The 27,901-nt window shown below is 38.8% G+C and overlaps 1 protein-coding gene across 6 annotated transcripts in view; it reads right to left on the reverse strand.

The window, feature by feature from the left end:
• The window catches only part of CDKL2 (cyclin dependent kinase like 2), a 36,183-nt gene extending 10,352 nt beyond the window's left edge, over positions 1–25,831 (reverse strand). The window contains exons 1-11 of one of the 6 annotated variants that reach the window (XR_003004404.1): positions 25,407–25,831; positions 22,854–23,052; positions 14,021–14,215; positions 11,517–11,695; positions 10,345–10,457; positions 8,802–8,941; positions 6,813–6,901; positions 4,840–4,975; positions 3,359–3,657; positions 2,666–2,759; positions 1,903–2,006 (exon numbers count right to left, since the gene is read on the reverse strand). Coding sequence is in view for 5 of the 6 variants with exons in the window: in XM_024754166.1 (XP_024609934.1) it covers positions 1,903–2,046; positions 2,666–2,759; positions 3,359–3,657; positions 4,840–4,975; positions 6,813–6,901; positions 8,802–8,941; positions 10,345–10,457; positions 11,517–11,695; positions 14,021–14,215; positions 22,854–23,021 (1,557 nt within the window). In the remaining variant the exon portion in view is untranslated. Of the gene's footprint in view, positions 1–1,902; positions 2,060–2,665; positions 2,760–3,358; positions 3,658–4,839; positions 4,976–6,812; positions 6,902–8,801; positions 8,942–10,344; positions 10,458–11,516; positions 11,696–14,020; positions 14,216–22,853; positions 23,053–25,406 lie in introns of those variants that run through there. The other 5 variants (XM_024754166.1, XM_024754169.1, XM_024754168.1 and 2 more) reach the window with 5 other exon arrangements.
• Positions 25,832–27,901: the final 2,070 nt, after the last annotated feature.

Genomic DNA, 27,901 nt, shown 5'->3' on the forward strand with positions numbered 1-27,901 from the left:
TTGCAGAGAGCGGACGCTACTCTTTGTTGCAGTGTGTGGGCTTCTCATTGCAGTGGCTTCTCTTGATGCAGAGCACGGGCTCTAGGCAAGCGGGCTTCAGCAGTTGTGGCACACGGGCTCAGTAGTTGTGGCTCAAGGGCTTAGTTACTCCGTGGCATGTGGGATCTTCCTGGACCAGGGCTCGAACCCGTTACCCCTGCATTGGCAGGCGGATTCTCAACCACCGTGCCACCAGAGAAGCCCCTTCTATTTGCTCTTTTAATAGAATGAGTGCTAAGGCTCAAGGTTCAAATCAGCTGTAAAATAAAATAATTAGTTTAAAAAAAAACTATCTGCAAGTATAAAACAATAAAATAATGAGTCCAAACTACTAGATTTATATACTCAAAAAATAACACATGGACTTCCCTGGTGGTGCAGTTGCTAAGAATCTGGCTGCCAATGCAGGGAACACGGGTTCGAGCCCTGGTCCGGGAAGATCCCACATGCTGCGGAGTGACTAAGCCTGTGTGCCACAGCTACTGATCCTGAGTTCTAGAGCCCGCAGGCCACAACTACTGAAGCCCGTGCGCCTAGAGCCCGTGCTCCGCAACAAGAGAAGCCACCGCGATGAGAAGCCCACACATAGCAATGAAGACCCAACGCAGCCAAAAATAAATAAATAAATTTACAAAAAAAAAAAAAAAAAATTTAAAAAAAAAAAAAAAAAAAGTGACACATAATATACATAAGAGATGTTTATAATAATATATGTATTCACATCTCAGAATCAGGGCATAAAGCATGGGAGAAGGCTATTGATGTTCAACCTAGAAGCTGAAGAAAGTTTAGCCTTAGTTCTGCCTCGGTTAATTTTCATTAAGAAAAGACTCCAGTGGGTCTTCTCCCTACTAATCTTTACCTCCTTTCTTGATTGCCTATTCCAAAGAAGGATAAACAGAAATGAGATCTAAGATTATCAGCCAGCACTGATAATGCAATGCCTGAAAGAAGGCTAATAACAATTCCAGCAAAATGGTATTGAGCCGGCTACTCTGAAAAGACTTGCTGATCAAAATAATCTTCCAGAGCAGACCAGGAAGGTAAAACACAAAAATATCCACAAATAAATGAGTAGGATATATCAAAAAGGAGAGTATTATGGGTAGCGAAATTATAGGCTAAGAATAGTTAAAAGAAAAACAATTGCAATCACCAGAGATATGAAAAGAAGGCTATATTTTTCAGTTCTGAGGATAATGGGAGAGGTAGAGAAGGGAAATGTGTGAGAAAAATACTCTGGGGAATACATCCATACCTCTCCTTCCCTGGCAGAAAAATCTATTCACCACATTTCTTAAGCAGCTTCAATGCGTTAGACACTGTTCTAGGTGTGGGGCAGAGAAGTGAGGAAAACAAACAAAGCACAAATCCTTCCTTGGAAGTTTACATTCGGGGCGGTGGGCAGGCGGAGGGAGAGACAGACCATGTATAAATAAGAGAATAGAGGATGTCGGGTAAGGCAATGGAAAAAAAACAATTAAGCAAGGGGAGGGGAGAGAATAATAGACAAAATGAGTTAAAATATTTGGGAAGACCTCACAATGAGGTTTCATGTAAGCCAAGGAGGAGAAAAAGCAAATTCTTTGGATTATCTGGGGAAAGAATGTTCTAAAACAGAGGAAATAGCAAGTGCAAAAACCCATATGTGGGAGTATATCTTGCCATGTTCCAGGAATAACAAGGCAATCAATGTGGTCGGAATGGAGTGATCAAAAATGAGAGTAGCCAGGGGTGGGATAGAGGGATGAGGGAGTGAGTCACTCAGGGACTAACAGGCCCTAAAAGCACTTTGGTCTTTACTCAGAGATGAGAAGCCAATGGAGGGTTTTGAGTGGAAGAACAATGATGATTCAACTTAACTTTAAAAAGAAGCATTCTGGCAGCTGTGTTCCGCATAATAACGCTCCTCTGAACCTTCAGAAGACCTCTGAATCTTGACATGCTTCTACTACTGCAATCTGACACTGTTTTAATGTGTTGATTCTCTACTAAACCACGAGATTCCTGAAGAGAAAGACTGACATTCTTCTTCAGTGACTTAAACATAATAGATAATCAATATTTATTCAATGAATAAATAGACTATTTCCACCAGAAACCTGGTGTGGGTGAGATAAGACAACTTATCTTCTCATCTACTCTAAAAAAGAACTGATCACCAAGCATTAGGTTAAGAAACTTTACCATTACTGAAAAAATTAAAACAGATATCATTTTAATAATAACATCTTTTTTTATTGAAGTATAGTTGATTTACAATATTGGGTTAATTTCTGCTGTACAGCAAGGTGATTCAGTTATATGTATATATATCTTTTTCATATTCTTTTCCATTATCTCAGGATATTGAATATACTTCCCTGTGCTACACAGTAGGATCTTGTTGTTTATCCATTCTATATAATAACAACATCTTATATTTAAATTTCCAGACTTATGAAACTTAAACTTGTCTCTCACATTTATGATTTTGACACGCTGGGATGATATATACATAATTAAGTTTCCACTTTATGATACGTCTCTCAATAAAACTCTCAGTTCTTCACTATCATATTTACTATTAATAGAAGTCTAGAAATGACTAATGTTTGCTCTTCTGCCTCTGAAACAGATCACTTACCGATGTGGTCACATTAATATTATAAACTCCTGCTGGAGAATGTTTATTTGGTTTAGCAAATGGAATACAATACTTCTTGGTTTTCTCATCCACTCTGTACAAAAGCCACAAAAAAATTTGCGTTAGACCCAGCAGTAATTTTTTTTTTCAAGCACAAAATCAAAAGACCCAACACCAAGTGACATGCAGTTCAATCAGAATTTAATGCCTATTCTTAAACATACAATGCTCACAGATCTGGTGAAACATCCTGTCCTTTACCACTACCCTCATGCCTCCCACCCAGCCTTCAATGCCAATAAATTACCTTCCTTTCTGCGAAATTCCCAACAGGAGCTCCTTTGTACTATTACATGCCCACAGCCATGCCATGAAGCAGCAGACGCTCAAAACCAATTATCTCTTTTATAATGACAAACTCCTTTTGTGTTATTAGACTAAATAGCTATAGATTCCTTCACCTGAAATAATACCACCTTATTTTCTTAGGACTCAGGTAAATTTTTTGATCAAATGCTAATCATTTTTCATCACATTAGCCAAGAAGTCTTTTGAAACAGTAACCTGACAAAAATGAATAGGATTCAGAAACCTGAGAGTAATAATACATATGGCTGAATCGATAAATATTTGCAATTTGTAAAGATGTCCTTTCCTTAAACAACATTTTGTTCTTATTTTCCTAATTCATACCTGTAACTCTGAACTCCTGAGATAGTTCCCATTCCAGAATTAATAGTGGGAGCCACCGCAGAAAGGGTGTACGTAAGTGGAGGAATTGCCATGCCTGGATTTCTTGTGTGGCCCACGCTGCCATTGCTGCAATCTCGGAGGCTTGTTGAAGGCACTGTTTTGATGTGGCTCATCCCATTGTCATTGAGACAGCTGGCATTTGAAGCTTGACTGACTTTTTCAACTTTTTCTCCAGCCATTTTTGATCCTTTTATTTTAAATGCTTTAGAATCCTTAATTTTGGGATCAGCATTTGTATCCTGTTACAAAAATGTTAGTAACATTAATGATCTGAGGAGAATGAAAAATCACATTTTCCTATAAAGTACTTTATCAACGAAAGCAGAATTCCAGAGATATCCCCTTTTTTAAAAACATTTTTTGGCTGCACTGTGCAGCATGTGAGATCTTAGTTCCCTGACCAGAGATCAAACCAGGGCCCCCTGCATTGGAAGTCTTAACCACTGGACCGCCAGGGAAGCCCGAGATATCACCTTCTTGTGCTCCAGTTTTTCTTATTCTACCTATGGAATCATAATTAAACCCGGGATTCTCAGTCAGACATCTATTTCAAGTGAAAATGAAACCCACACTAGCTCTGATTATATATATATATATCAGATTTAATGATATACACACATATCACATTTATATTTCAGTGGAAAACAATGGAAGAGGACTCAAACATGCTCGCTTTTGTTCTCATATGTTTAGAGTCAGGGAACACAGAATTGAGGACTCATTCTTCTTTGGGTTCACTTGAGAAATGGGAGTGGGTTGGTGGTAGATTTGAATTATCTTACCAAGAACAGATTCTGGATAAATTACCAAGAAAAGTAAACTTTAAATAAATTGATAAATTTAAATTTAAATTTAAATTTAAATAAATTTATATAAATTAATTAAATTAAATTTAAATAAATAAATTAAATTTAAATAAATAAATTTAATTTAATTTAAATTTAAATAAATAAATTTATATAAATAAATAAATATTTATATAAATAAATAAATTTAAATAAATAAATAAATTTAAATAAATCTCAATTTTTAAATGCTCTACTTTATATAAAATTCTAAAAATTACATTTTTCTTTCCTATCATTTAAGGCAAAAAAATGGTGTGTGCATGTGTTTGTGTCCATGTGTTTGCATGTGGGTGTGCACACATGTGTCTAAATGCTCTTGGATGAGAGTGATTTCCTGACAAGCCCTATTGCACAGACTGGCATACAGTAGGCCATTCAGTACATGATATGCTAAGATTTTTTTTAAACAGGTAATGTCTACAGAAAAGATACATTTTGACAAGTAAGCTAAAAGTTAACTTGTTAGCCACTCAGGAAACTTTTAAGATCTTCATTATTCCCTGCCCCCCACCCCCCAAATTTAAGGATATATTAAATTTAAAATTTAATACACATTAAAACATGGAAATTTACCTGTACCACAGGTGTTTTTCTCTCTTCACCCAAGGAATCATCTTTTTCCTTTTCCTTCTTTCTGTTTTGGGGTTTTTTAGATAAAGAAATGTTTCTGGCATCTTTCTGTACTTTTAACTGCAGTTCCTGAGAAAACCTACATAAAAATTACATGTGTCAATAAAATAAGATTGTATGAGACAGATAAATCTAGAAAAAAATGGTTTTCAAGATATTTATTCTTAAAAATTGAGTATTAAACTCAACTGTGTTATTCAAAACAAGAAATGAGGTAGTCTGCAGAAATGGGAATCCCTGAGAACATTTCAGGAGGTTCACAAGGTCAAAGCTCTTATCTTATTACGAAGGCGACTTCTTTTTCACCATGTTGACATTTGCACTGATGGTATAAAAAGCAGTGGGGGGTAAAATTGCAGGTGGCTTACCAAGAATTGAAGCAGTGGCACCAAACTTTACTAGCAGTTATTGTATCCTTCTTAGCCACACATTCTCAGGTTAAAAGGGGTGGGGGGTAGTTTTGTTTAAGAATGTCCCTGATGGAGCAGTAAAACATATATATATTTATTTAATTAAATCTAAACCCCTGAACATATCTTTTTCCACATTCTGTGTGACAAAATAGGAATATGCATAAAGTACCTCTGCTACAAATCAAAGTGTAATGGTTGTCTGAAGAAAAGCACTTTAACTGGTTGAGATACAAGCTAAACTAGCCACTTTTTTCATGGGACATTATTACTTGAAAGACTGACAGAAAAAAATATTATTATTATTATTCAGACTTGTGGTATTCAGCAGATATTTTCTTTTAAAAAAATGAACAAAAGAGATTGTTACTTCAAGGAAAACAACTGATAATATTTGCATCAATGATAAAATTCAAATTTTTATGCAAAATTAGAATTCTGTTCAACTTGTCTCCACTACCATGAACTTAGCAGATTCCTAATACTAAAGACTTTTCTGATGAGAGAGAATATGACTTTTTGATATTGTATAATGAAATATCAACATTCTAAAGCTCTGCATAACTTAGCAAAACAATATTTTCCAAATGACTAATGCATCATGCTACAAAAGCACGCGTGGGTAAAAGGTCAATTCAAAGTGCAAGTTAGACAAGTGGATTTTAATGTAACGGGATAAGAAGTTCATTGGTATGGTTTCAGATTCCACAATGCAGGCAACGTTAAAGAAACTACCACTGTCAGTTTTGGTATAGAATCAAAGAAGAATAGCCTTTTAGTAATCTAAAAGGGCTATTAAAATACTCTTCCATTTTCCAATTACATATTTGTATGAGGCCAGAGTTTCTCCACTTATTTCAACCAAAACAACATATCACAACTAATCGAATGCAGAAGCAAATAAATATGAGAACCCAGCTATCTTTTATTCAGCTAGAGTGTAAATAGATTTGCAAAAATATAAAGCAATGTCATTGCCACTCATCTCACTACTTTCTGTTTTGTCAGCTGCACTGATGCCAGCAGCTGGAACAGCACAGGAGACCATGCCAGCCGCTCTGGCACCTACAGGTTTGGCACATCAAGGTCTCCAGCACATCAGCAGTGTCAGCAGTGTCATAGGACTGGGTGTGGTATGAGTTCAGCAGCAACACGAGATGGCACCATTGCAAATGCATCAGCACCCAAGATGATGGCATCACACAGCTGGTAGCAACACAGAAATCAGTGACCTGAGCGGTAGATGTCACCAGGGGGAGACAGAAAGAAAGCATGAAGGAACTGCTTCGTGAAAACCAAGAGCCCTAATTTACTGAATGCAGGGGACCACTCTTAGGAATACATTATTGCTAAGGGTGAATGGAGGTAGGGTGGTAAATATTTGAGCTCCTGTAATAGTAGGTGGGTAGAGTAATAAGAGAAATACTGTTTGTTACAGTTATGTACTGTTATGGGGGCCTTACTTTAACTCTAGGTTGGTATGACCTAGAAAACACAGTACAATACCTCTCAGCAAATCCATCCATATGAAAGAAATCATGGTGCAGGAGCTCAGCACAGAAGGGCCTTTTGTCTGGGTCAATATGTAAGCATTTCTGGGAAACCAAGGAATACATACAGTTCATATCAAAGAAAAACTGCCTACGTTTACATTTCTAAATATAGAAAATTCCTTTTCACAGTCAATGAATTTTAAACATCTATAATAAATGATAAATAATAAAGCACAAATCTAGACAATGACTACCAATGATTGCTAATATCACAAAAAGAAAGAACACCAGACATTCAGTGTCTCTGGACAGAAATATACAAACCTCTTATGAAGTAGTCTTGCCAAAAGATCAACCTGATTCTGACTGAGCTCTAGCTCTGCTGTGAGTTTATACAAAATACAGGACACAAAGGAACATATTAAATTACATTATGTGGAAAATTCTAAGGGACAAACAACCTATTTTCTTTAACAGATAAATGGCAAGGTTTAAACAAAAAACCAAGAGATGAAGAAGAGCTTGTAAATTAGGAATCTTAAAAGACATATCAACCAATTGAGAACTCTAGTCTTCATGTGGATCCTAATTCAAAGTATAAAAAGAAACTATGAGAAAATTAATGAAATTTTGAGCACTGATTAGATATTTTACAATACTAAAGAATTTTTGTGAATTTTTAAAATTTAAAGTACTTACAGAATGGAAGGGAAAGAACCTACTCTGTGCTTATTACTGTGCTAGATACTTGACATAGATGATTTTATTTTATCTATGTTCTTTCATTTTATTATAGATTTTATTATATCTTGTTCTGATTCACTGGAACCACTCACTGCCAGTAAGAACAGAAGGGACTTATCAATAAGTAGCTTTAAATGAACAAGAAAATTCTGCAAATAATTAAGGCATTTATAAGTGAAATAATATAATATCTGGAATTTGCTTCAAAATACTCCAAAAAAAAAAGTCGCTGAGTGTGTGGACAGGATAGATGAAATATTTTCCAAATATTGTTAATTGTTGTAGCTAATGACTGGCTCGTGAGGGTTCATTACACCACTGCTTTTTCTACTTTCTTTTCTATGTTTGAGATTTCTTATAATAAAATGTTTAAAAAGTTATATGATTCTACCATAAGGGATATAAGTTGCACAATATTGTTTTACCTTTATTCCCTTTAGATCTCTTCACAGACAGATCATAAAGCTTGTCTCAATGAAAAATATTTGTATCTGCTAGACTATGTAGCAAAATAACAATGTATTATTCTAAGAACTTGTTATAATTAGTTATAAGCTTACTAAGCTTTTTTTAAATGAGTTATTTAAAGAAGTAAAAAAGCAAAAAATATCTTGGGTAAATGTTGTGACCCTGCTCTTTCAGAGATACTTAGTTTATCAACACTTTTGGACAATCCTAACTAATAAGAAATTTTTGAGCGAATAATTCCAAAAGGTCCACTTTTAGAGACCATTTGATCCAGTGAGAATCTCCCTAAAGTCTTCCTCAATCAAATACAAGGGAAAGGTGATGATCATTTAAAAATTAGCTTCAGTGAATCTAGTGGTTAAGCAAAAGCCCCTTTTTAACAATACACTACAGGCCATGGTCCTATGCCTTAGACTTTAATATTTTCCTGCTTCTCTACCCTTCTTTTTATTTTCTTACCCTATTTTTCTTCTCTTTTCCACTTACACAAGGCTTGCATTTTAAATGTTAAACATTAAAAACATGTCATTATGAGAATGTTTTCACACTTAAGACTTGCCACATAATATGAAATGCGTTTCTTAAAACAAGCAAAATTTTCAGGTCTTTATCTCTAAAGTCCCTCCATCCCCACGCTCACCAAATAAAACTCTTAAAATGTACAAAAATTTAAATCATCAGAGGAAACTGTTGTCCTAAAAGATCAACTGGACAAGAAAAAACGAAGAGAAAATCAAATCTCCATAATGTAAATTCCCTGTCAGAAAGTGCAAAGAAAAAGTACGATTACCTTTGCTAAATCTATCACAACTTCAGGGAGCCTGGGATAGCGTCTTTCAAGAGGAACCGTTTCTTTGATTTCAGGCAACCTTACTCCAGCAAACACAGGATTTTCATAAAACAGCTCCTGATGTCTTGGAATGAGATTACCTGGCAGTGAGAATGGCACACATCTCTGTCATTACGCATCATGGGACAGGTGGTGTGGAGTAGAGATGAGTGTAACACAGCTTGTAGAGCGGGGACTCTCTTCGCATGCAAAAACAACTGAACACACAGTGTTCTTATTGTGGTGGCGCCTGGCAGTCTTTAGGTGGCTTTGACATAAGTCAACGCAAAAGAAATTAACATTCTTATCTCAACATACTCATTCACAAAAGTTCACACGCTACTGTACATAGAACTGAAGATGCAAGGGAGTATAGGAAAAGCACAGGTAAAGAACATTGTATAATTTCTTAGATATAAGTACCAGCACTGCATTTCTAACTACAAAGCATCAAGTGCTGACCAAAGATGAAAATATTAATAGTCATATGGTCAGAATCTAATCTAGATAAATAAGTTCCACCCTTTAAGAATTTAATTTTTGCCCAGTGTATCCGTATCTAAGGGCTGATTTGATCACTTTCATCTTTTCTCTCAACTTTAGTACCTAACCTAATATAAAATATATATGAAAATTCTGCTATAAGAAACCATTGTATTGTTTATTGAACTTCTAACCTGGAAACTAAAATCTAAGAGTTAACTAACCCTCAAGTAATTACCCATTATTTCTATTTTACAAACTCCATCACCCAACAGAAAGTTGATATTTCAACAAATGTAAGATGACTTTGATAGTCTAGCTTTGAAATTCTGTCCAAAGCACTAGCAACAAAAGTCAGAACTGCAGCAAGATTAAATTACTTTGGAAGGGGCTTCCCCGGTGGCGCAGTGGTTGAGAGTCCACCTGCCGATGCAGGGGACACGGGTTCGTGCCCCGGTCCGGCAAGATCCCACATGCCGCGGAGCGGCTGGGCCTGTGAGCCATGGCCGCTGAGCCTGTGCGTCCGGAGCCTGTGCTCCGCAACGGGAGAAGCCACAACGGTGAGAGACCCGCGTACCGCAAAAAAAAAAAAAAAAAAAATTACTTTGGAAGTCCCTGTGTCTCTCAGTTTGAAGAGGAGAAAGAGGGTAATAGATATATAACACAAATGCTTGCTGACCCAAAGATGATATGATCATTTGTATTCTCTTTACATGTGATTTATTGAACGCAAAAGTGCAGAGAGAATGTACAATGTTTGCTTTTTTCTTTAGCGGGGGAGTTGGCAGGAGGGCAGGTGAGAGCATGATTAGGACAATATGTCAGATAGACAAAAGCCAGACTGAGAATGACTGAATATATATATAAAGAGAGAGATAGATGAGTTTTTTCTACTTGCTCCCTACACCCATTCAAAACATGTATCATCTTTAATGTACCAACAGCTTGTAAAATAAATATAAACAAACAAAAACATAGGGGAAAAATCACTAAAATTCAAAATGCAGACGTATAATCTTACCCAAACACACCATAATATGATATAGCTGATCGATATCAGAATCTCCAGGAAAAAGGGGTTCCCCCATGAGCATTTCAGTTACCAGACAGCCAATGGCCCACACATCAACAGCCCTGAAAGAAAAGCAATGTGGTATAAAACCTGGCATCTTACCATGCTTACTATGACTGAATCTGTTCTGCATATTACTATTTGGTATTCTTGGTACTGAAAAACATAGTAGTAAGCCTTAGATTACTCTACAAAATACATTTCCCTATAAACTTAAAGTGTTAATTTCCAATTTTACATAAATCAAATTTCCAGAAACTTCAATCATGTGACATGAGGGAAAAGACTTCCGAAGGCTCAAAACAGTTGTTAAGTATACTTTATTCTGAAAATAAGCCTTTTGGGTTTCCATTCAGTGGCTATTCATTTTTTGTTCACACATAATTTTGACAAGGAAGTTGCGAACACAAACAACAAGGAGAACTGAAAGCTAACAGGGGGAAATAGAAAAACTGTCTTAAAAATCGGTGACGAAAACTTAAAGAATATTCCGGCATCATTACCATAGGGACAACTACCTTGAAATTGCTTAAGGTCATAGTGGAATTATAACATGGTACAAAAGTGACAGTATGGCGGTAAAACGAGAGCTCAGAGTAATTAAGAAAATATGAAATGAATTGTACTCTGAAAGCAGAGAAATTGCAAAAAATATTTTAGAACAATTTCTATCAAAATCAGTAAAACTTCCAATCCCTTCTTCTTTGAAGAATTCATTTATGAAGACGATTTATGTTTTTGAAACTACTCACTCAGTTCCATTTCTACCCTCACCCTTGCCCACACTACTTTGCCTCACTGCAAGTGTCAGACTTACCCGGTCAATGTTACCTCTCTTTACAAGTGAGAAACATACCTATTTCTAACTTACTATTAAAAACAGACCACTTACCTTGATTTCCCTACCTTTAAAATAATTATACTCACACCAACTTGTTTCACAAGAATGTTCAAAGGGGAAGCACCAAAAATGTTTACAAATAACTTTATAAAGTTCTCTGAACTGAAAACTTCCTTTCCGTGTTAGAGGGATCTTTCATCATATTAAAAACATGTTCCATTTTATCAAGAAAAGAGAGTTAAATCTGCCCTCCCCACCGCCCACCTTGCTCATGTCTTACTTGCCATACTTGACATCACCAACCAATAGTTCTGGAGCTCTGTACCATCGGGTTGCCACATAATCAGTATAAACCTCCCCAGGAGCTGCCAGTGTCCGCGCAAATCCAAAATCACATAACTTGACAACACCAGACTGGGAGACTAATATATTCTCTGGCTTTATATCTCTGTGTATGATCTAAGACAAAAAGCAGAGTATGAAATATACTGGCACATCAAGTTAAGCAAACTAATTATTTTTGAGCACCTGTCATATGCAGGGCACTGTTTTTGTCCCTATAATAAGTACAAATAAAAGCCTATAAAACTGTTCGTGGCTTTAAAGAACCTGGGACCTAGTTGGGAAAAAAAGAACATTTATGCTTAAAATTTTATTTAAACGATCAAAGATACTGGATGAAATATATATTATTAATTACCAAATCAATTGCTCTGATAAGGACTGCTCTCAAGACTAAGAGAGTAAAGCTGTCATTGAAGACTGGGCTGGTCAGGGAAAATTTTTGTGGAAAAGGGTGGGCTCTAAGACAGGTCTTTAACACTAGTATGACCCGGATAAATGTAGAAATGAAAGGGCAATCCAAGTGAGGGTAACAAAAAGAGCAAAAGAGTGAAGATGGGAATAGATCAGGAAATGCTGGGGAAATGCTTTTTCTGGAGTAGAGGTTATGTACTAGGTTTTGCCTCAACTGCCACTCTGGGAAGTCTGAGCTTGTGTCAGGGCCATGGGAACCCATGGAAGTGACATGACCAACAAGGTGTTTAAAGAAGATGTTGGCCATGAACAAGGTAAAGCAGAGAGGGGGACTAGAAGTGGGGAGAAGAGCAGTGGGACAACTAGGAGGTGATAAGGGCCTAAACTAGTCTGGTGCTCAAAGGAATGGAAAGGACGAGGTGCAGAGTAGAAATATTTTAAATCAAGAATCAACAGAATTTAGGAAGTAATCTCAGATATTTTACTTAAACCTGGGAACCTAAAAGAACAGTGGGTCCATTACCAAAAACAGAAAAGTCTGGAAAAAGTTAGGTTTGATTAAGAATAATTAGTTTAGGGCTTCCCTGGTGGCGCAGTGGTTGAGAAATCTGCCTGCTAATGCTGGGGACATGGGTTCGAGCCCTGGTCTGGGAAGATCCCACATGCCGCAGAGCAACTGGGCCCGTGAGCCACAACTGCTGAGCCTGCGCGTCTGGAGCCTGTGCTCCTCAACAAGAGAGGCCACGATAGAGGCCCGCGCACCGCGATGAAGACTGGCCCCCGCTTGCCACAACTAGAGAAAGCCCTCGCACAGAAACGAAGACCCAACACAGCCAAAAATAAATAAATAAATAAATTTTTAAAAAAAAGAATAATTAGTTTAGTTTTATCATATAGGCTTTCAAGTGGATTTCTGAGTACCCGATTGGAGGCACTCATCAAGCAATTATAAATGTAAAGAGGCTAAAACAAGGTCAGTTGGTTATGATTTCTAAAAGAGAGACTATGGAAGGAGAAAACAGGACACTGGCAGACAATGTTAAAAATTCTAGAGCTGGGCAAAACAAATTATTAGGCCTAGTTCTCTAATATAAGTAAACTGTATTTTGAAATTTTAAAAAATATATTTATTGTAAACTCAGAGGACCAGCATCCTAATTGGCATTGCTGAGTATTTTGCATAAGCTACCAATTTCTATTACTTCCTAGACACCCATGGTAAAGGTCACAGGGCCAGCCCCGCTTCTATCATTAGCATTTGTTACTTTTATAATCACACAAAAAAATGTCATTTAAAATATTTTGTAAAACTGGCAGAATCACTGTGTTAGTTATTTTATACTTTGTGTCATTTTACCTAGAACTGCTTTTCTTTTTTTAAAATTAATTAATTAATTAAGTTAGTTAGTTTTGACTGCATTGGGTCTTCGTTGCTGCACACGGGCTTTCTCTAGTTGCGGCGAGCAGGGGCTACTCTTCGTTGTGGTGCACAGGCTTCTCATTGTGGTGGCTTCTTTTGTTGCGGAGCATGGGCTCTAGAGCGCAGGCTTCAGTAGTTGTGGCACGTGGAAGAATTGCTTTTATATGATTCTCAAAGGATATAAAATTGTTGTGATAGACAACAGAGTAATAGCAGGGATTTTCATATTTCACAACTAGGCAAGAGAATCTGAACTAACAAATAAATGGATTCTTACCTGTATGTATCTGCCAAAACTCATTACTTAAAGTTTGTGCATTTCACTCAGTAAATGTTACCTCAAAAAAAAAAAAAAACTCTGCAAACTCTAGTTAATGACATGCAGAGCTGAAGTATTTAGAGTTGAAGTCTGCAACTTACTTTAAAAAATGCATAAATAAGACAAATTAATAAGTAGATAAATGGATGAACAGATAAATAAATATGTCATAAAACAAATATAGCAAAGTGTTAACAAGTATAGAATTCAGCGGTGGGTGTATGGGTGTCCATTGTACACTCTTCTAAATTTTCAACTTTTTAAATAATTGTTTAATCTAAACACTTACATTGTGACTGTGACAAAATCCAATTCCATTGATAATCTGAAACAAATACTTTTGAGCTAGTTGGTAGTCTAGTCCATTTGGAAAGAGCTCCAAGTCATCAAGAACTGTATGGTCAACAAATTCAAAGACTAGGTACCATCGCTTTTTTTTCTTACACACTTCCAACAGATTCACGAGATTTTCATGCCTCAGTTGCTATTATAAAAAGAAAAATACAAAATAGTTTTTACAAGATCAAACTACTAGTAATTAGTCACAGTCTAAAAGAGATCTTAGCATAAGAGAAACATAAATAAAATGCATAAACGGTATAAATTGTGAAACTATATTTTGGTTTTTTGTGTGTGTGTGTGGTATGCGGGCCTCTCACCACTGTGGCCTCTCCCACTGCGGAGCACAGGCTCCGGAGGCGCAGGCCCAGCGGCCACAGCTCACGGGCCCAGCCGCTTCACGGCACGTGGGATCCTCCCGGACCGGGACACGAACCCATGTCCCCTGCATCGGCAGGCAGACTCTCAACCACTGCGCCACCAGGGAAGCCCTGGTTTTTAAATTAGAGTCAAAAAGACCATACTGCTCTATTCTCCTCTCAGAGAACACAACAAAGCCAATGAGAAAAAGAAATGTAGCTCCATCTTTGATGAAACTAAGAAGGATTTATGACCCCTACCCACAGCAAACGAGGTGGCACTGTGAAGGTCAAACAGGAGTCTAGGAAGATACCAAGAGATCATCTGTGGCTACAAAGCTGGCAGAGCAGAGTTTTCCAAAGTTGGTGACATACCCTGAAAAGAAAAACAACAACAACAAAAACAAAAAACCTTCTTTGGTATAATGAGAACAGGGTTCATAGACTGTCAGTGAAACCATCCCTAGAACTGAATGGCACCAGGGAACAGGAGGAGAGGGCGTCTGAATTGTCACATAGGAACTCATTTGCTGGAAACAATCTGTCAGTGAAGCCAAGTGGAAGGCAAAACAATTCATTATGAACAAATCTGCAACTACAAGTTTCAGAGAAAGTAAGGATAACATAAGTCAATCCCACACTCAGGCTTGTGTTGTAAGGAAAATCGTTGTGAACCACGGTGGATTCCTGCTAGCCTGGAACAAGACCACAGGTTTTCCTGAAAATGAACCTCCTACAAATAGCAGTCCAGGAGGGGCTCACTTTGTTACAAGATAAGAAACAATCAAAAAGGAACCGATCCAGTCTCTATTCAAAGATACTATAAGAAAAGAGAAGGAAACACAAATGGCAGATGAACACTCACCAGGAAATGTTGCCTCTTTTTTTTTTTTTTGGCCACACCACGCAGCTTGCGGGATCTTAGTTACCCGAGCAGGGATCGAACCTGAGCCCTCGGCAGTGAAACCACAGAGTCCTAACCACCGGATCACCAGGAAATTCGCCATTGCCTCTTTTTTAAAGAGGAGGAAACTACTAGAATACAGTCCTCAAAATCCTCAAGGAAAGAATATTTATACCCCAAAAAATTGTCATTCAAGGAAAAGACAGCAGAGAAAATATTCTGAACGTGAGCAGTAAATCCATTAGTGCAGGACTAAGTGTTATACAAATGTGGGTATCATAGTTACAAAATAGAAAGTGAATATTTAAAACCTAACAATGTACAAATGATACTAGCAACAAACTTAGGAGAAAGAAGAGAAGATGCAAACAAAATAAGAGTATGAAAAAAAAAGAGTATGTACGTGGATTTCCTTGTCAATGGGACAGAATTATACTTTTAACCTGAAATGTTTAATTATAAGGTCTAATTATATTTACAGGTTTAATGGTAAGCACTAAGATAAAGAAGATAGCTTCTTCAGATGGTGGATGAATGGGAGAGAGGAGGAAACAGAAATATAATAATTACTTTACAAAGGATTAACTATATTATATAACTCTATAGTTATAAAGGTAACAAAAAGTACAAAATAAAACCTTTCCAACAAAGTATAATTTATAATTGCTATTTAATATTTTATGTAAAAGTTAATCTTCTGAAGACTCAGGGAAATCATTGTAGATTAAAATAAGAAATAAAGATTTTCATTTATAAGAAAAAAAAACCCTTTCCAAATTACCAAAGGAAACACATCCAATGTTTAAAAAGTAATTAGGGACTTCTTCCCTGGTGTCAGAGTGGTTAAGAATCCACCTGCCAATGCAGGGGACACAGGTTCGAGCCCTGGTCCGGGAAGATCCTACATGCCACAGAGCAACTAAGTCCGTGTGCCACAGCTACTGAGCCTGTGCTCTAGAGCCCACGAGGCACAACTACTGACCCCTTGTGCCACAACTACCGAAGCCCACGTGCCTAGAGCCCATGCACCACAACAAGAGAAGCCACCGCAATGAGAAGTCTGCACACGGCAACGAAGAGCAGCCCCCGCTCACCACAACTAGAAAAAGCCTGCACTCAGCAGCAACAAAGACCCAACACAGCCAAAAATAAATTTTTTTTAAAAAGTAGACTATATAGAAAAATATTTTAAAAGTAGTAATAAAATACATATTATAAATAATAATAACTAACCCCTACATAGTGCTTACTATGTTCTATTACCTTAAGCACAAAAACCCTATAAAATAGTTGCAATTATTATCCTGTTTTACAGATGAGGAAACTAAAGCACATAGAGGTTAAGTAACTTGGTCAAGGTCACACAGCAATAACTGGTAGAGGAGGATTAGAACCCAGGAATTGTAGCCTCTGTCTTTTCCTGAAAAGATTTCAGTTTTGTTTAGTTCCTCCTTCATGTCCAGAACATCTGCCTTATAAACACACCCAGACCTGCAGCTGACTTGCATACAAAATATTTAGATTTCTTATTCTCAACCACTAAGCCATTCTGACTCTAGAGGGGGAAAAAAAGGAAAACTAAGACCAAACTTATGTTACATCATAACTATAAATGGGCTAAACTTAGCTATTAAAACAAAAGATTCCAGGTTGGATCACAAAGCACTTTCCAAATATATTAAGTGAATTAACGCATATCCATACAATGAAATAAAATGCAGCAGTTAAAAAGAACAAGGCAGGGCTTCCCTGGTGGCGCAGTGGTTGAGAGTCCGCCTGCCGATGCAGGGGACGCGGGTTCGTGCCCCGGTCCAGGAAGATCCCACATGCTTGCGTACCGCAAAAAAAAAAAAAAAGAACAAGGCAGTTTTATGTCCATGGGTATGCAATAATCACTAAGCTACATTAAGTGGAAACAAGGCAAGATGCAGGTCAGTGTGTAGAATATGCTGACGCTTGATATATGTACACACACCAGAATTCCTTTGATGGATACAGTTGCTTATGGAAGGTATAACTAAATAGCTGGTACACAAAGGTGGCAGGGAAATGTATTTTAATTTTATAGCATATTCATATGTTACCTTTTCAAAAATTAAAATAAGTAGATAAGTAAAATTTGTATCAGTGTGTTAAAAGATAAACACGCTAAAATTGACAAAAGTTTATTTGAGCAAACATTGATTTGAACTGGGCAGCACGATACTGAAAGAGGCTAGGAACATTCTACTGGTAGAAGTTAAAGGAAAGGGTTTCCCTGGTGGTACAGTGGTTAAGAATCCACCTGTCAATGCAGGGAACACGGTTTTGAGCCCTGGTCCAGGAAGATCCCACATGCCGCAGAGCAACTAAGTCTCTGTGTCACCATTACTGAGCCTGCACTCTAGAGCCTGTAAGCCACAACTACTGAGCCCTCGCGCTGCAACAACTGAAGCCCGCGTACCTAGAGCTTGTGCTCCGCAACAAGAGAAGCCACCGCAATGAGAAGCCTGCCTGCCACAATGAAGAGTAGCCCCCGCTCGCCACAACTAGAGAAAGCCCGTGCGCAGCAAGGAAGACCCAACGCAGCCAAAAATAAATAAATTTATTTTAAAAAGAAAAAAAAGAAGCTAAGGGAAAGGCTTTTATAGAGCACACATGGAAGCAAAACAAGTAAATTATTTGATTGGTTGGTTCCAGCTTAAGTGGTTGCTTTACTTGGGAAAGTCTAGTTGACTGTGACTGGTTGTGCTTAACTTACAATGTCCTAACCTTGAGCATTTACAGGAATTGAGTCTGACTTAGGTTTCCTTTGATTTATTTACACAGGGTGCCAAGATATTAGAGCCACCTTAGTCTAATGGCCTATTGTTTCACTTGGTTTTTTATTATAAGTACACACACACACACACACACACACACACAAAAAACTTCTAGTAAACTTAAATTTTAATAGGTATGTAGAGAATTCCCTGGCAGTCCAGTGGTTAGGACTCCACACTTTCACTGCTGAGGGCCCAGGTTCAATCCCTGGTCGAGGAACTAAGATTCTGCAAGCCTCGCGGCCAAGAAATTAAAACATAATAAAATAATAAAAGGTATGTAGACTTCCAGTTTCCTTTTCCACAGGTAAGGAGCTTGGAAGTCTCCACTCCATCCTAACAAGTAAAATACTGAGTAGACTAAAAAATCAACAACTCTTTTTGGATTCATAAGAGATGAGAGGACATCTCATCTCTTATGAGGACATCTCAAACCACCGGGTCCAAGACTGGAGAGACAAACCAGCAAACACAGGGAGTCTCTGCTTCCTGGAACAGAGACTCACGAGGGCAAAGCTCTGTGGGAACCAATGCCAAAGTAGGAAAACCTGAACTGCAATGGATAAGTTACCGGAAGCTCAATGTGGCCAAGCCTTAGAGTTAAAAACTTCAGGGAAACCCTGTCACAGGGGCATCCACATAACACTGTAAGATGTTATTTCTAGGCACTTAGCCAAGTTCCGATAGTAAATTTCAGAGAAGAATCTCCTTCAGCTTTCACAGGGAGAGGAATAAAGGAACCATTTGGAAAAATGCCACAGCACTCTGTCCTTAACAAGGCCTGCCCTTGGGGGGAACCAGTTAAGCAGAGCCTAACCAGCTGAGGAAGGGAGATAGCCAACTCCAGCCTACTGTAGCCATCCTAGCCCACCTAAGGAGGGGACAAAAACCCTGAAGAACACTTGTAAAGTTCACAGGCTAGCAGCATAGGCTCACTGAAAGACTGAGACCTAATCATGGCACTACAGAACACTTCCCTTCCTCCAACCTCACCACCACATTACTAAAAGCCTATTTACAGCACTTCCTTTTACCTGGTACATCATGCCCAGCTCTGAAGAAAAAAATTACAAGGCATACCAAAAGACAAAAACCACTATTTGAAGACACAGAAAAATCATCAGAAGCAGACATGGCAGGGTTGTAGGAATTATCAGACCAAGAATTTAAAACGACTATGATTAATATGCTTAGGGCTCTAATGGGTAAAGCACACAGCATGCAAGAACAGATGGGCAATGTAAGCAGAGAGATGGAAATCCTAATAAAGAATCAAAACAGGGCTTCCCTGGTGGCACAGTGGTTGAGAGTCCGCTTGCCGATGAAGGGGACACGGGTTCGTGCCCTGGTCTGGGAAGATCCCACATGCCGCGGCGCGGCTGGGCCCGTGAGCCATGGCCGCTGAGCCTGCGCGTCCGGAGCCTGTGCTCCGCAACGGGAGAGGCCACAACAGTGAGAGGCCCACGTACCGCAAAAAAAAAAAAAAAGAATCAAAACAAATGCTGGAGATTAAAAAAACAAAAACCAGGGACTTCCCTGGTGGTCCAGTGGTTAAGATTCTGCGCTCCCAATGCAGGCGGCCCAGGTTTGATCTCTGGTCAGGGAACTAGATCCTGCATGCCGCAACTAAGGAGCCCGCATGTGGCAACTAAGAGCTCTTGTGCCTCAACTAAGACCCAGTGCAGTCAAATAAATAAATAAAAATTAAAAAATAAAAAAATTTAAAAAACAAAAGCACTGTAACAAGATAAGAATGCCTTTGATTGGCTTATTGGTAGACTGGACACAGCTGATGAAAGAATCCCTGAGCTAGAGGATATCTGAGTAGAACGCTCAAAAACCAAAAAGGGAAGAGAACAAGGACTGAAAATCTTCTTAAGCATATAGAAATAGACCAAAGATGATAGCAAGGAATTACTGGGTCAAAATCAATAACAGGAGAACTCAGAGAATTAATCTCAGGACTCAAAGCTGATTTTGCTATGAAGTAATCTAGTAACTGAGGTTAGATTTTTGTGTCCTCTTGGGACTAAGACGGAAGGAAGAGTCAAGTGTAAATGCCTTGCAAAGGTGGGGTCTTTCAGAAAACACCTCCAGTTTAAGCTGGGACCCTAAGGACTAAACCTTCCCCAGTGAAAATGAATGGAAATGAACCAGTCCAGGCTTCACATCACCTGTACCTTGAATTTGGATTAACATACTAGACTGGGAGCATCCCCATGCACCTGGCAGAAGCAACTGAATATCCTCTCTGGAAGAAAGTAACTTTTATCTATCTTAGCCTCAAAACATCTCTACAAATAAATTTCCAGACACAATATCCAATATAAATAATAATGAAGAACACAGAAAACAAGACACTCTAAGCAAGTACTTTGAACTTACTGAGGAGGCCCTGGGCTGGTAGTGTGCCTGTGCCAGGACAGGGAAAATTTAATGTAGATCAGTGTTAACTAGTAAAGGTAGTTAATCCCTAAGAGGGGTAAGAGGAATCCAACGGATATGTAAAAATATGGCAGGGGCTTCCCTGGTGGCACAGTGGTTAAGAATCCGCCTACCAATGCAGTGGACACAGGTTCAAGCCCTGGTCCGGGAAGATCCCACATGCCATGGAGCAACTAAGACCGTGCGCCACAACTACTGAGCCTGCGCACTAGAGCCCATGAGCCACAACTACTGAACCCACGTCACAAGTAATGAGCCCGCGCTCTAGAGCCCGCAAGCCACAACTACTGAAGCCCGTGCGCCTAGAGCCCAGGCTCTGCAACAAGAGAAGCCACCGCAATGAGAGGCCTGCGCACTGCAAAAAAGAGTAGCCCCCACTCGCCGCAACTAGAGAAAAGCCCACGTGCAGCAACAAAGACCCAACGCAGCCAAAAATAAATAAATAATTTTTTTTAAAAAAAGAAAGAAACTCAGGAATAATTGATAAATAGTGGAAAAGAGAAATATTAGGTATTTATTTGAAGGAATAAAATCTTACATAGCGTATACTCAGATCACAGGGTAATTGGGTCAAAAGTAAATAACCAAGGAGAAAAACCTAGACATTTTCCACATGTTTGGCAATTAAGGAAAATGAGAAAATATTTTGAACTGCTAATCAAAATTTCTAGGATACATATCAAGCTGTTCTTAGAAGGAAAGTTATAACCTTAAATGCATATATGAGGAAAAAAAAAACTAGAAATTAAAGAAGTAAGTATATAACTCAGAAGTTTAGGAAAAAGAACTGTAAAATAAACCCCAAATAAGTAGAAGGTATGAAATACTAAAAACAAAAATTAATGAAATAGAAAAGAAATACACAACAGGGAAGATCAACAAAGCCAAACATTGGTTCTTTCTAAAGATAAATAAAATTGATAAACTTCAGGTTAGACTGATGGGGGGTTGGTGGTGGGAAGTAGTTAACATAGCAGGTCTGAGACTTTTATCCCTAGAAAGTTGGCTTGCAAAGTGAGCCCTTGTTCGCTACCTGGGTACTTGGATTTCAGAAGTGTTCCTTCATTTCCAGAACTGATAAAGTGGCTCACTGGGCAAACAATATGGTTTATGCTGAATACCCGCATTTCTTCTGAGAGTCTGGGATTTTGTTACGAGCCAGGCAGGGGGTACCTCCGTGATAAGGCCCCAGGAGAATTCTGGGCACTGAGTCTCTAATGAATTTCCTTGGTAGACAATATTTCACACGTGTTGTCATAACTGATTGCTGGAGGAAGTAAGGGCATCCTGTGTTAATCCACTGGAAGAAAAGTGACAGGTTTCCTCTGGAATTCACCCCATGGGCCTTTTCCCTTTGCTGATTTTCCTTTATATCTTTTCTCTGTAATAAACCATAGCCAAGAGTACAACTGTTTGCTGCGTGCTGTGAGTCCTCCTAGTGAATCATCAAACCTTGGGGTGGCCCGCCAGCCTGTACCGCCAGCTCAGACCTCCCGGCTCGACTGGCTGCGCAGGCGGCGTGGAAGCGCAGAGTCTTAACCACTGGACCGCCAGGGAAGTCCCAGGGCCAGGCTCTTGATGTCGAAAGTGCTCCTGTAACCCGACCCCACCCTCCTGGCCAACCACTGCTCACGCCCCCACAGGACACAGGGGACATGGGTTCGAGCCCTGGTCCAGGAAGATCCCACATGCCAGTTGCAGAGCAACTAAGCCCGTGCACCACAACTACTGAGGCTGTGTTCTAGAGCCCGTGAGCCACAACGACTGAGCCTGCGTGCCACAACTACTGAAGCCCGCGCGCCTAGAGCCTGTGCTCCACAGCAAGAGAAGCCACCGCCATGAGAAGAGCACGCACTGCGATGAAGAGTAGCCCCCGCTCGCCACAACAAGAGAAAGCCTGTGCACAGCAACGAAGACCCAATGCCGCCAAAAAAATAAATAAATAAAATAAATTTATTAAAAAAACAAAACAAAACAAATAAACAAACAAAACCTTGGGGTGGTCTTAGAGACCCCCAACACAGTTGTTGGTAAATAGATAGATAGATAGGCAGATAAGAGAGAAGCAACAAATAATTTTAAAATCATGTTTATATTCATGAGATAAATGAATATGTATATGTAATCTTGTTGTTTACTGCCAAAAAGGAAGAAATTTATACTTTAAACCAAGTTATGTAAATAAAACAAATATAAAAACAGCATTAAAAAAAAATTACTGTCACTCAAGAAAAAACTCATTTTTTTTTCAATTCAATATATGTGATAACTTACCTTTAGTAACTTGATTTCTCGCATAGCAATTTTTTTAACCATTTTGTCATCATCACTTTCTAAGAACTTCTTGATGGCTACAATTCTTCCACTATCTTTATTCCTACACTTCATCACCATTCCATAGCTCCCTTCTCCAACCAATCCTAGGTTCTCATATTTTTCCATTTTAATTAAAAACCAGTAGGAATTCTTCTTGCTGTGGAAACCAAAACATAGAGTTAATTATGTTGAGTATATTAATTTCCTTCACCCTCCCAAATTAATTCTTCCACACCTGTTTTCCATATTAGAGCAGACACTGCATCTATGGCTGTCCTGTGTAATGTTTCTGCATCTAAGTTATGTTTTCAAAATATTCACATACATTTCATAATAGACAAGGCAAATGGAATTGAAGCCATTAACTTCAAATTTAAATTACTAAATGTCATGTTAATGAAATTTCAATATATTTTTAATTAAGATAAAGCAATACTTGAACTATTATACAAAGCAATAACAGTTTACTTTAGAAAAACACAATTCCTTTTCACTTTAAGGTAAAAAAGGCACAAGTGAATTTGGTTACAGTGAAGATAAAATTTATTTTTTTACATCAGGTCTAAAAGATCAAAGTTGAGGATCTTTATGCGCTTTCTAGTCTATTGGGAAAAATATTACCAAGTAACACTAACAACTTCTGATCAACTATTTTTGTTTACTTTTATTACCATAGTAATTAAATTCCTATATTGAACATATAAAATAACAGCAATGACATCACAGTATGTAAGCAGATTTTTAATAATTAAATGTTAGTATACCAAATACAGTATTTCAAAAATCTTTTTAATCACTATGATTATTTGAATTTTGTGTTTAGAATTCTTTTACAGCCCATTATATGACATTTTCTGGATGAAGGCAATCCTAACAAAATCTTTCTTGGGCTTCCCTGGTGGCGCAGTGATTGAGAGTCCGCCTGCCGATGCAGGGGACACGGGTTCGTGCCCCGGTCCAAGAAGATCCCACATGCTTGCGTACCGCAAAAAAAAAAAAAAAAAAATCTTTCTTACGTTACTAATAATTGGTGAAGGACCAGCAATCATTCCACTACATATTTTGGTATAGCAAGAAACTTTTCAGCCCAGATACGGTTAGATTTTACTTCATAAGTTTTGATCGCCATGAAATATAAAAGCTAATAAACTACAACTTCAAAGTTAAATTTATTTTTACAATCTGATTTTGAAATTAAATTCCAGAAGCAAAGAATAAACAATATTTCTGTTAATCCCAACATGGTTCTAAAAGTTTTTTGGGGAAAAAAGTAGTCTATTGGTAACTATACATTCAAATGATGATTCATAGTTGAATTTTTTTTTAACCTGACAATATAAAAACACTCATTCATAAAACTTGGTAAGAAAAAAAATTCTTACCTATAACATTAGTAGTGTACCTACAGCAATCTAAAATTAATTTACGCAGATTGTGAATTGTGATGTTTTCCTTGCTTCCCTATTGGTACACTGATGACAAAGACAAAACAAATATCCTCTTTGTTCTAGCAAATTGTGATAATCCGATGTATACAATACATTTTCAACAGTTTACATTTGACAATTTAGGGGATATATATATATAATTATTATATAGATAATATATATATAGTTATATATATATATATATATATATATATATATAGTATATATACATGGAAAGTCAGAAGACTGATCTTCGGGAGGGAGAAAATAAATAAATCCCAGTCAACACCAACCCAATTATTTCATTATTTTACTACCAGCTTTGATAGTAGGTTCTACTATAAACTGTTTACAGAACAGTGTCTCTGACACTAACTTTCTATACATTTGACATTTTAACTTCCATTTAACCTCTATTAACTATTTTTAAATAAAATGTCAGTGCTTGAAAAAAAATTCTCAATGTAATTCTCTCTTTCCTTTAATTTCTTTTTCCTTCCACTAAAACAGCATATTTTATTAAGGACTAGACTTTAGGCTTATCATACCAAGGACAAAAATAGCTGGAATCTATAACCTGGATCATTTTAAAGCATTTGCAATTAGTGTCCTCAATATTTGGAAATGCAAAGTGAACACAGTTAAAATTACCTTAAGCATGTCTAAGAGGTTCTGAAGCATGTCACAAGCTAACATTCTGTACGTTGACTACAATTGTATTCTCCCACCAACTGCACATTTGGTCACAGCACACTGAACACACGTGTTTTTTCAAGTGGCACTTCCCACAAATACTTTAGAAGTATCAAGGCTTAAAAAGCCTCTTGTTTCCTGAAACAGTTACTCATAAACCATAACTTCTCATGCCTTCTACTTGGGAATGTTAAGGGTTATACAAACTAAAAGGAAACCTGGCCAATTGGCAATGCGGTAGATCTGGACATGTGCCATGGAAGCATATGGTTCTCATACTAATAATTTAGATAATAAAAAATTGCTAGTTTTTATTTTGTTAAAGACAGGTTGAAATCTTTTATAGATAAAAGAACGAGATAATAGAAGCTTTCAAAAGTATTATACTTACTGTTCCTTTTAAATCCTTTGGCGTGGAAATACCCAAAGGTTTTCAACTTGGAAATAAAATTGAGGTAAAATGCATCTCGTTCTCAGGTCTAAAAGACGCTGACTAGCAAACTAGCAATTCTACTGCTGTCGCGATTTCTTCCGCAGACACAGTCTTCCCAGGTGAAGCAGACAGGGAGGCAGACTGGCCTCAACCCACCGCAAGTTCACACTCAGGAGGACCGCGGCCCGCATGCTGTCGTCGTCAAGGCAACGACCTCACTCTGTCCCCAACCATAGGCACAAAGTCTCCAGAGAGAAAAGACCGGAGTCTAAATGCGTCCACGGCAGGCACCAATACCTGTTAAGGCCAAGGCCTGTAGGGAAGTTAGCTGGGGTGCTAGGGCACCGCCTCCCAGCTCCTAAAGCGCCGGGTCCCTGGAGTCCGTGAACCTGCTCGGCTCTAGCTAGCCCTGGGCCAAGGCGTTGGCCACCAAGCTGCAAGGGGCGGATCCTCACCCGTCCGGGCCCGCCCCCGAGTGCGCCGACCCTCCCGTGTTCTGATTGGCTGGGTTCTGTCATCGAGATCTCTGATTGGCTTAGCGCCAACCACCCATCCAGTTCGCCTGGGGCTTGGCTCAGGTTCTGATCACTGACGCGCAGACGCCAGCATCAGCACACACCTGCCTTCTCAAGTAAGGAAGCACCTTTCTGCCTTCACCTGGAGACCGCTCTTCACGACTGAGGACAACAGGCGATTCTGGTGCTCACGGGGAGGCTAAAAGTGGTGGTGGTTTTGTAGGATTGGGTGAAAATGTCAGGGGGTGACCGTGCAAAGAGCGCGATGAAGGGTTCTTCAAGCTCCTCGGCTGGGCCGGGGAGTGGGCTCTGAAGCCCCTCAACCGGGAAGGTTCGGGCTTGACGGCGATTCGACGCTTCCTTTCCGGTCTGGGCAGTGGGGTCAGTCTGCCAGGTAGGAGATGAGGGTGACAGTCTAGGAGGTGATAAGTAGGCGAGGCAAAGGTGAAAGTAGGTAAATGATGACAGAACTGGCGTTAGAAGGGACCCTGGGGAGGACAGCCTGGGCGATGAAAGTGAGGGAAATACTTGGAGATAACGGAAGGGGAAGAGAGGACATGAATGAAATAAGAGGAAAAGGGCTAAGACGGTTGGGGAACTAAAAGACATGAGCAATACTGGCATATGACAGACAGCCAAATAGGGTGCAGCTGGGGATGCGATGTTTAAGGAACAGACCAACTCAATCCATCATTAGGCAAGACTGGTAGGTCAGAATCATGCACATGCTGAAGTCACACAAGAAACAGGGCTTTCCTCATATTCAAGGAATTTGGGGTTTAAGCCATACCTCTGCAGTAAGGAAGCCTTAAGCACTCAGTTATTTTCATGTTAAATCATAAAAACTAACCATTTTGTAATTCTATTTGGTATCCATTAATACCATGATCCAGTTAGGAGAGTGTCCTGGATAGCAGGTATTTATACCCATAGTCAATATTAAGGTATTAATTCCTTCTTGTATACAAAGAAATAAACATTCTGGTTTATAAATAAGCTTTTGTGAGTTTGCTTAGAATGAATTAATCTTCCAGTGCCGGATCACCTTGATCGAACTGCTTAAAATCCAGTTCCTGAAGCTGTAATGATGAGGACCAGACCTGGGACCTGAATATGGAAAGAATATAATTCTTTAGTTAATGCAAGATGTAATTAGCTCTACCCTTAGGTGTGACCGCGTTGGAGGGAGCCATGCCCCTTTTAGTTATCTCTATAGGCTATAATAGAATGTGATGAACTTCTTTTATATGAGAAGCAGATTCCCTTTTATAAAGTGGCAAATCTGGGTTTGTTAGGCCTGAAGCTTGAGAAGAATTTTAAAGGTACCTCTAAGCAAAAGGCCCTGAAGTTTAAAATAACCTGTTTATATCCCACAGGCAACCAAAAGGATAAAAACTAAAAAACTGGATTTGGTGACTAGATAATGCTTGAGAAAACAATTTCAAAAAGAATTGAGTTTGAAAGCCAACTGTAAAGGAGGCATAGCATATTCAAGAATTACACATCCCTGGTGGCCCAGTCCTGCCCCTCAGCCCAGGCCTCCCACGGGAACCAGGTTGTACCATGTAGGGAAGGGGGGATCTTGTGCGGATGGGGGAAGGGACTGCGCAGATCAAAGGCTGGGGGGGGGCGTGTCATGGGGATCTCGGAAGGCTTGAGGATGGGGCTACTTGGGGGGATGGTGAGGAGGCAACCTAGCAGGGGACAAGTGGGGGACCCAGCCGGGTTTAGCCCCTGGGCGCCAGGTCTGTACAATATGGTTTGCTATAAAACTCCAATCTTCTGGGGGGCGGGGGCGGGGAGGCAGAGAATTACACATCCTGGGTAAAGTCATCTATTGATACATGTTTGGTGAAGAGGAGGTAGTATTATGTAGAAGCGAGATTGGGTTATTGTTTATTTTAAAAAGAAATTTTAAACAAGAAAATCTTTGTAGGG

Source organism: Neophocaena asiaeorientalis, unplaced genomic scaffold (genome assembly GCF_003031525.2).
Source record: "Neophocaena asiaeorientalis asiaeorientalis breed wild unplaced genomic scaffold, Neophocaena_asiaeorientalis_V1.1 scaffold148, whole genome shotgun sequence".
Classification (NCBI taxonomy): Eukaryota; Metazoa; Chordata; class Mammalia; order Artiodactyla; family Phocoenidae; genus Neophocaena; species Neophocaena asiaeorientalis.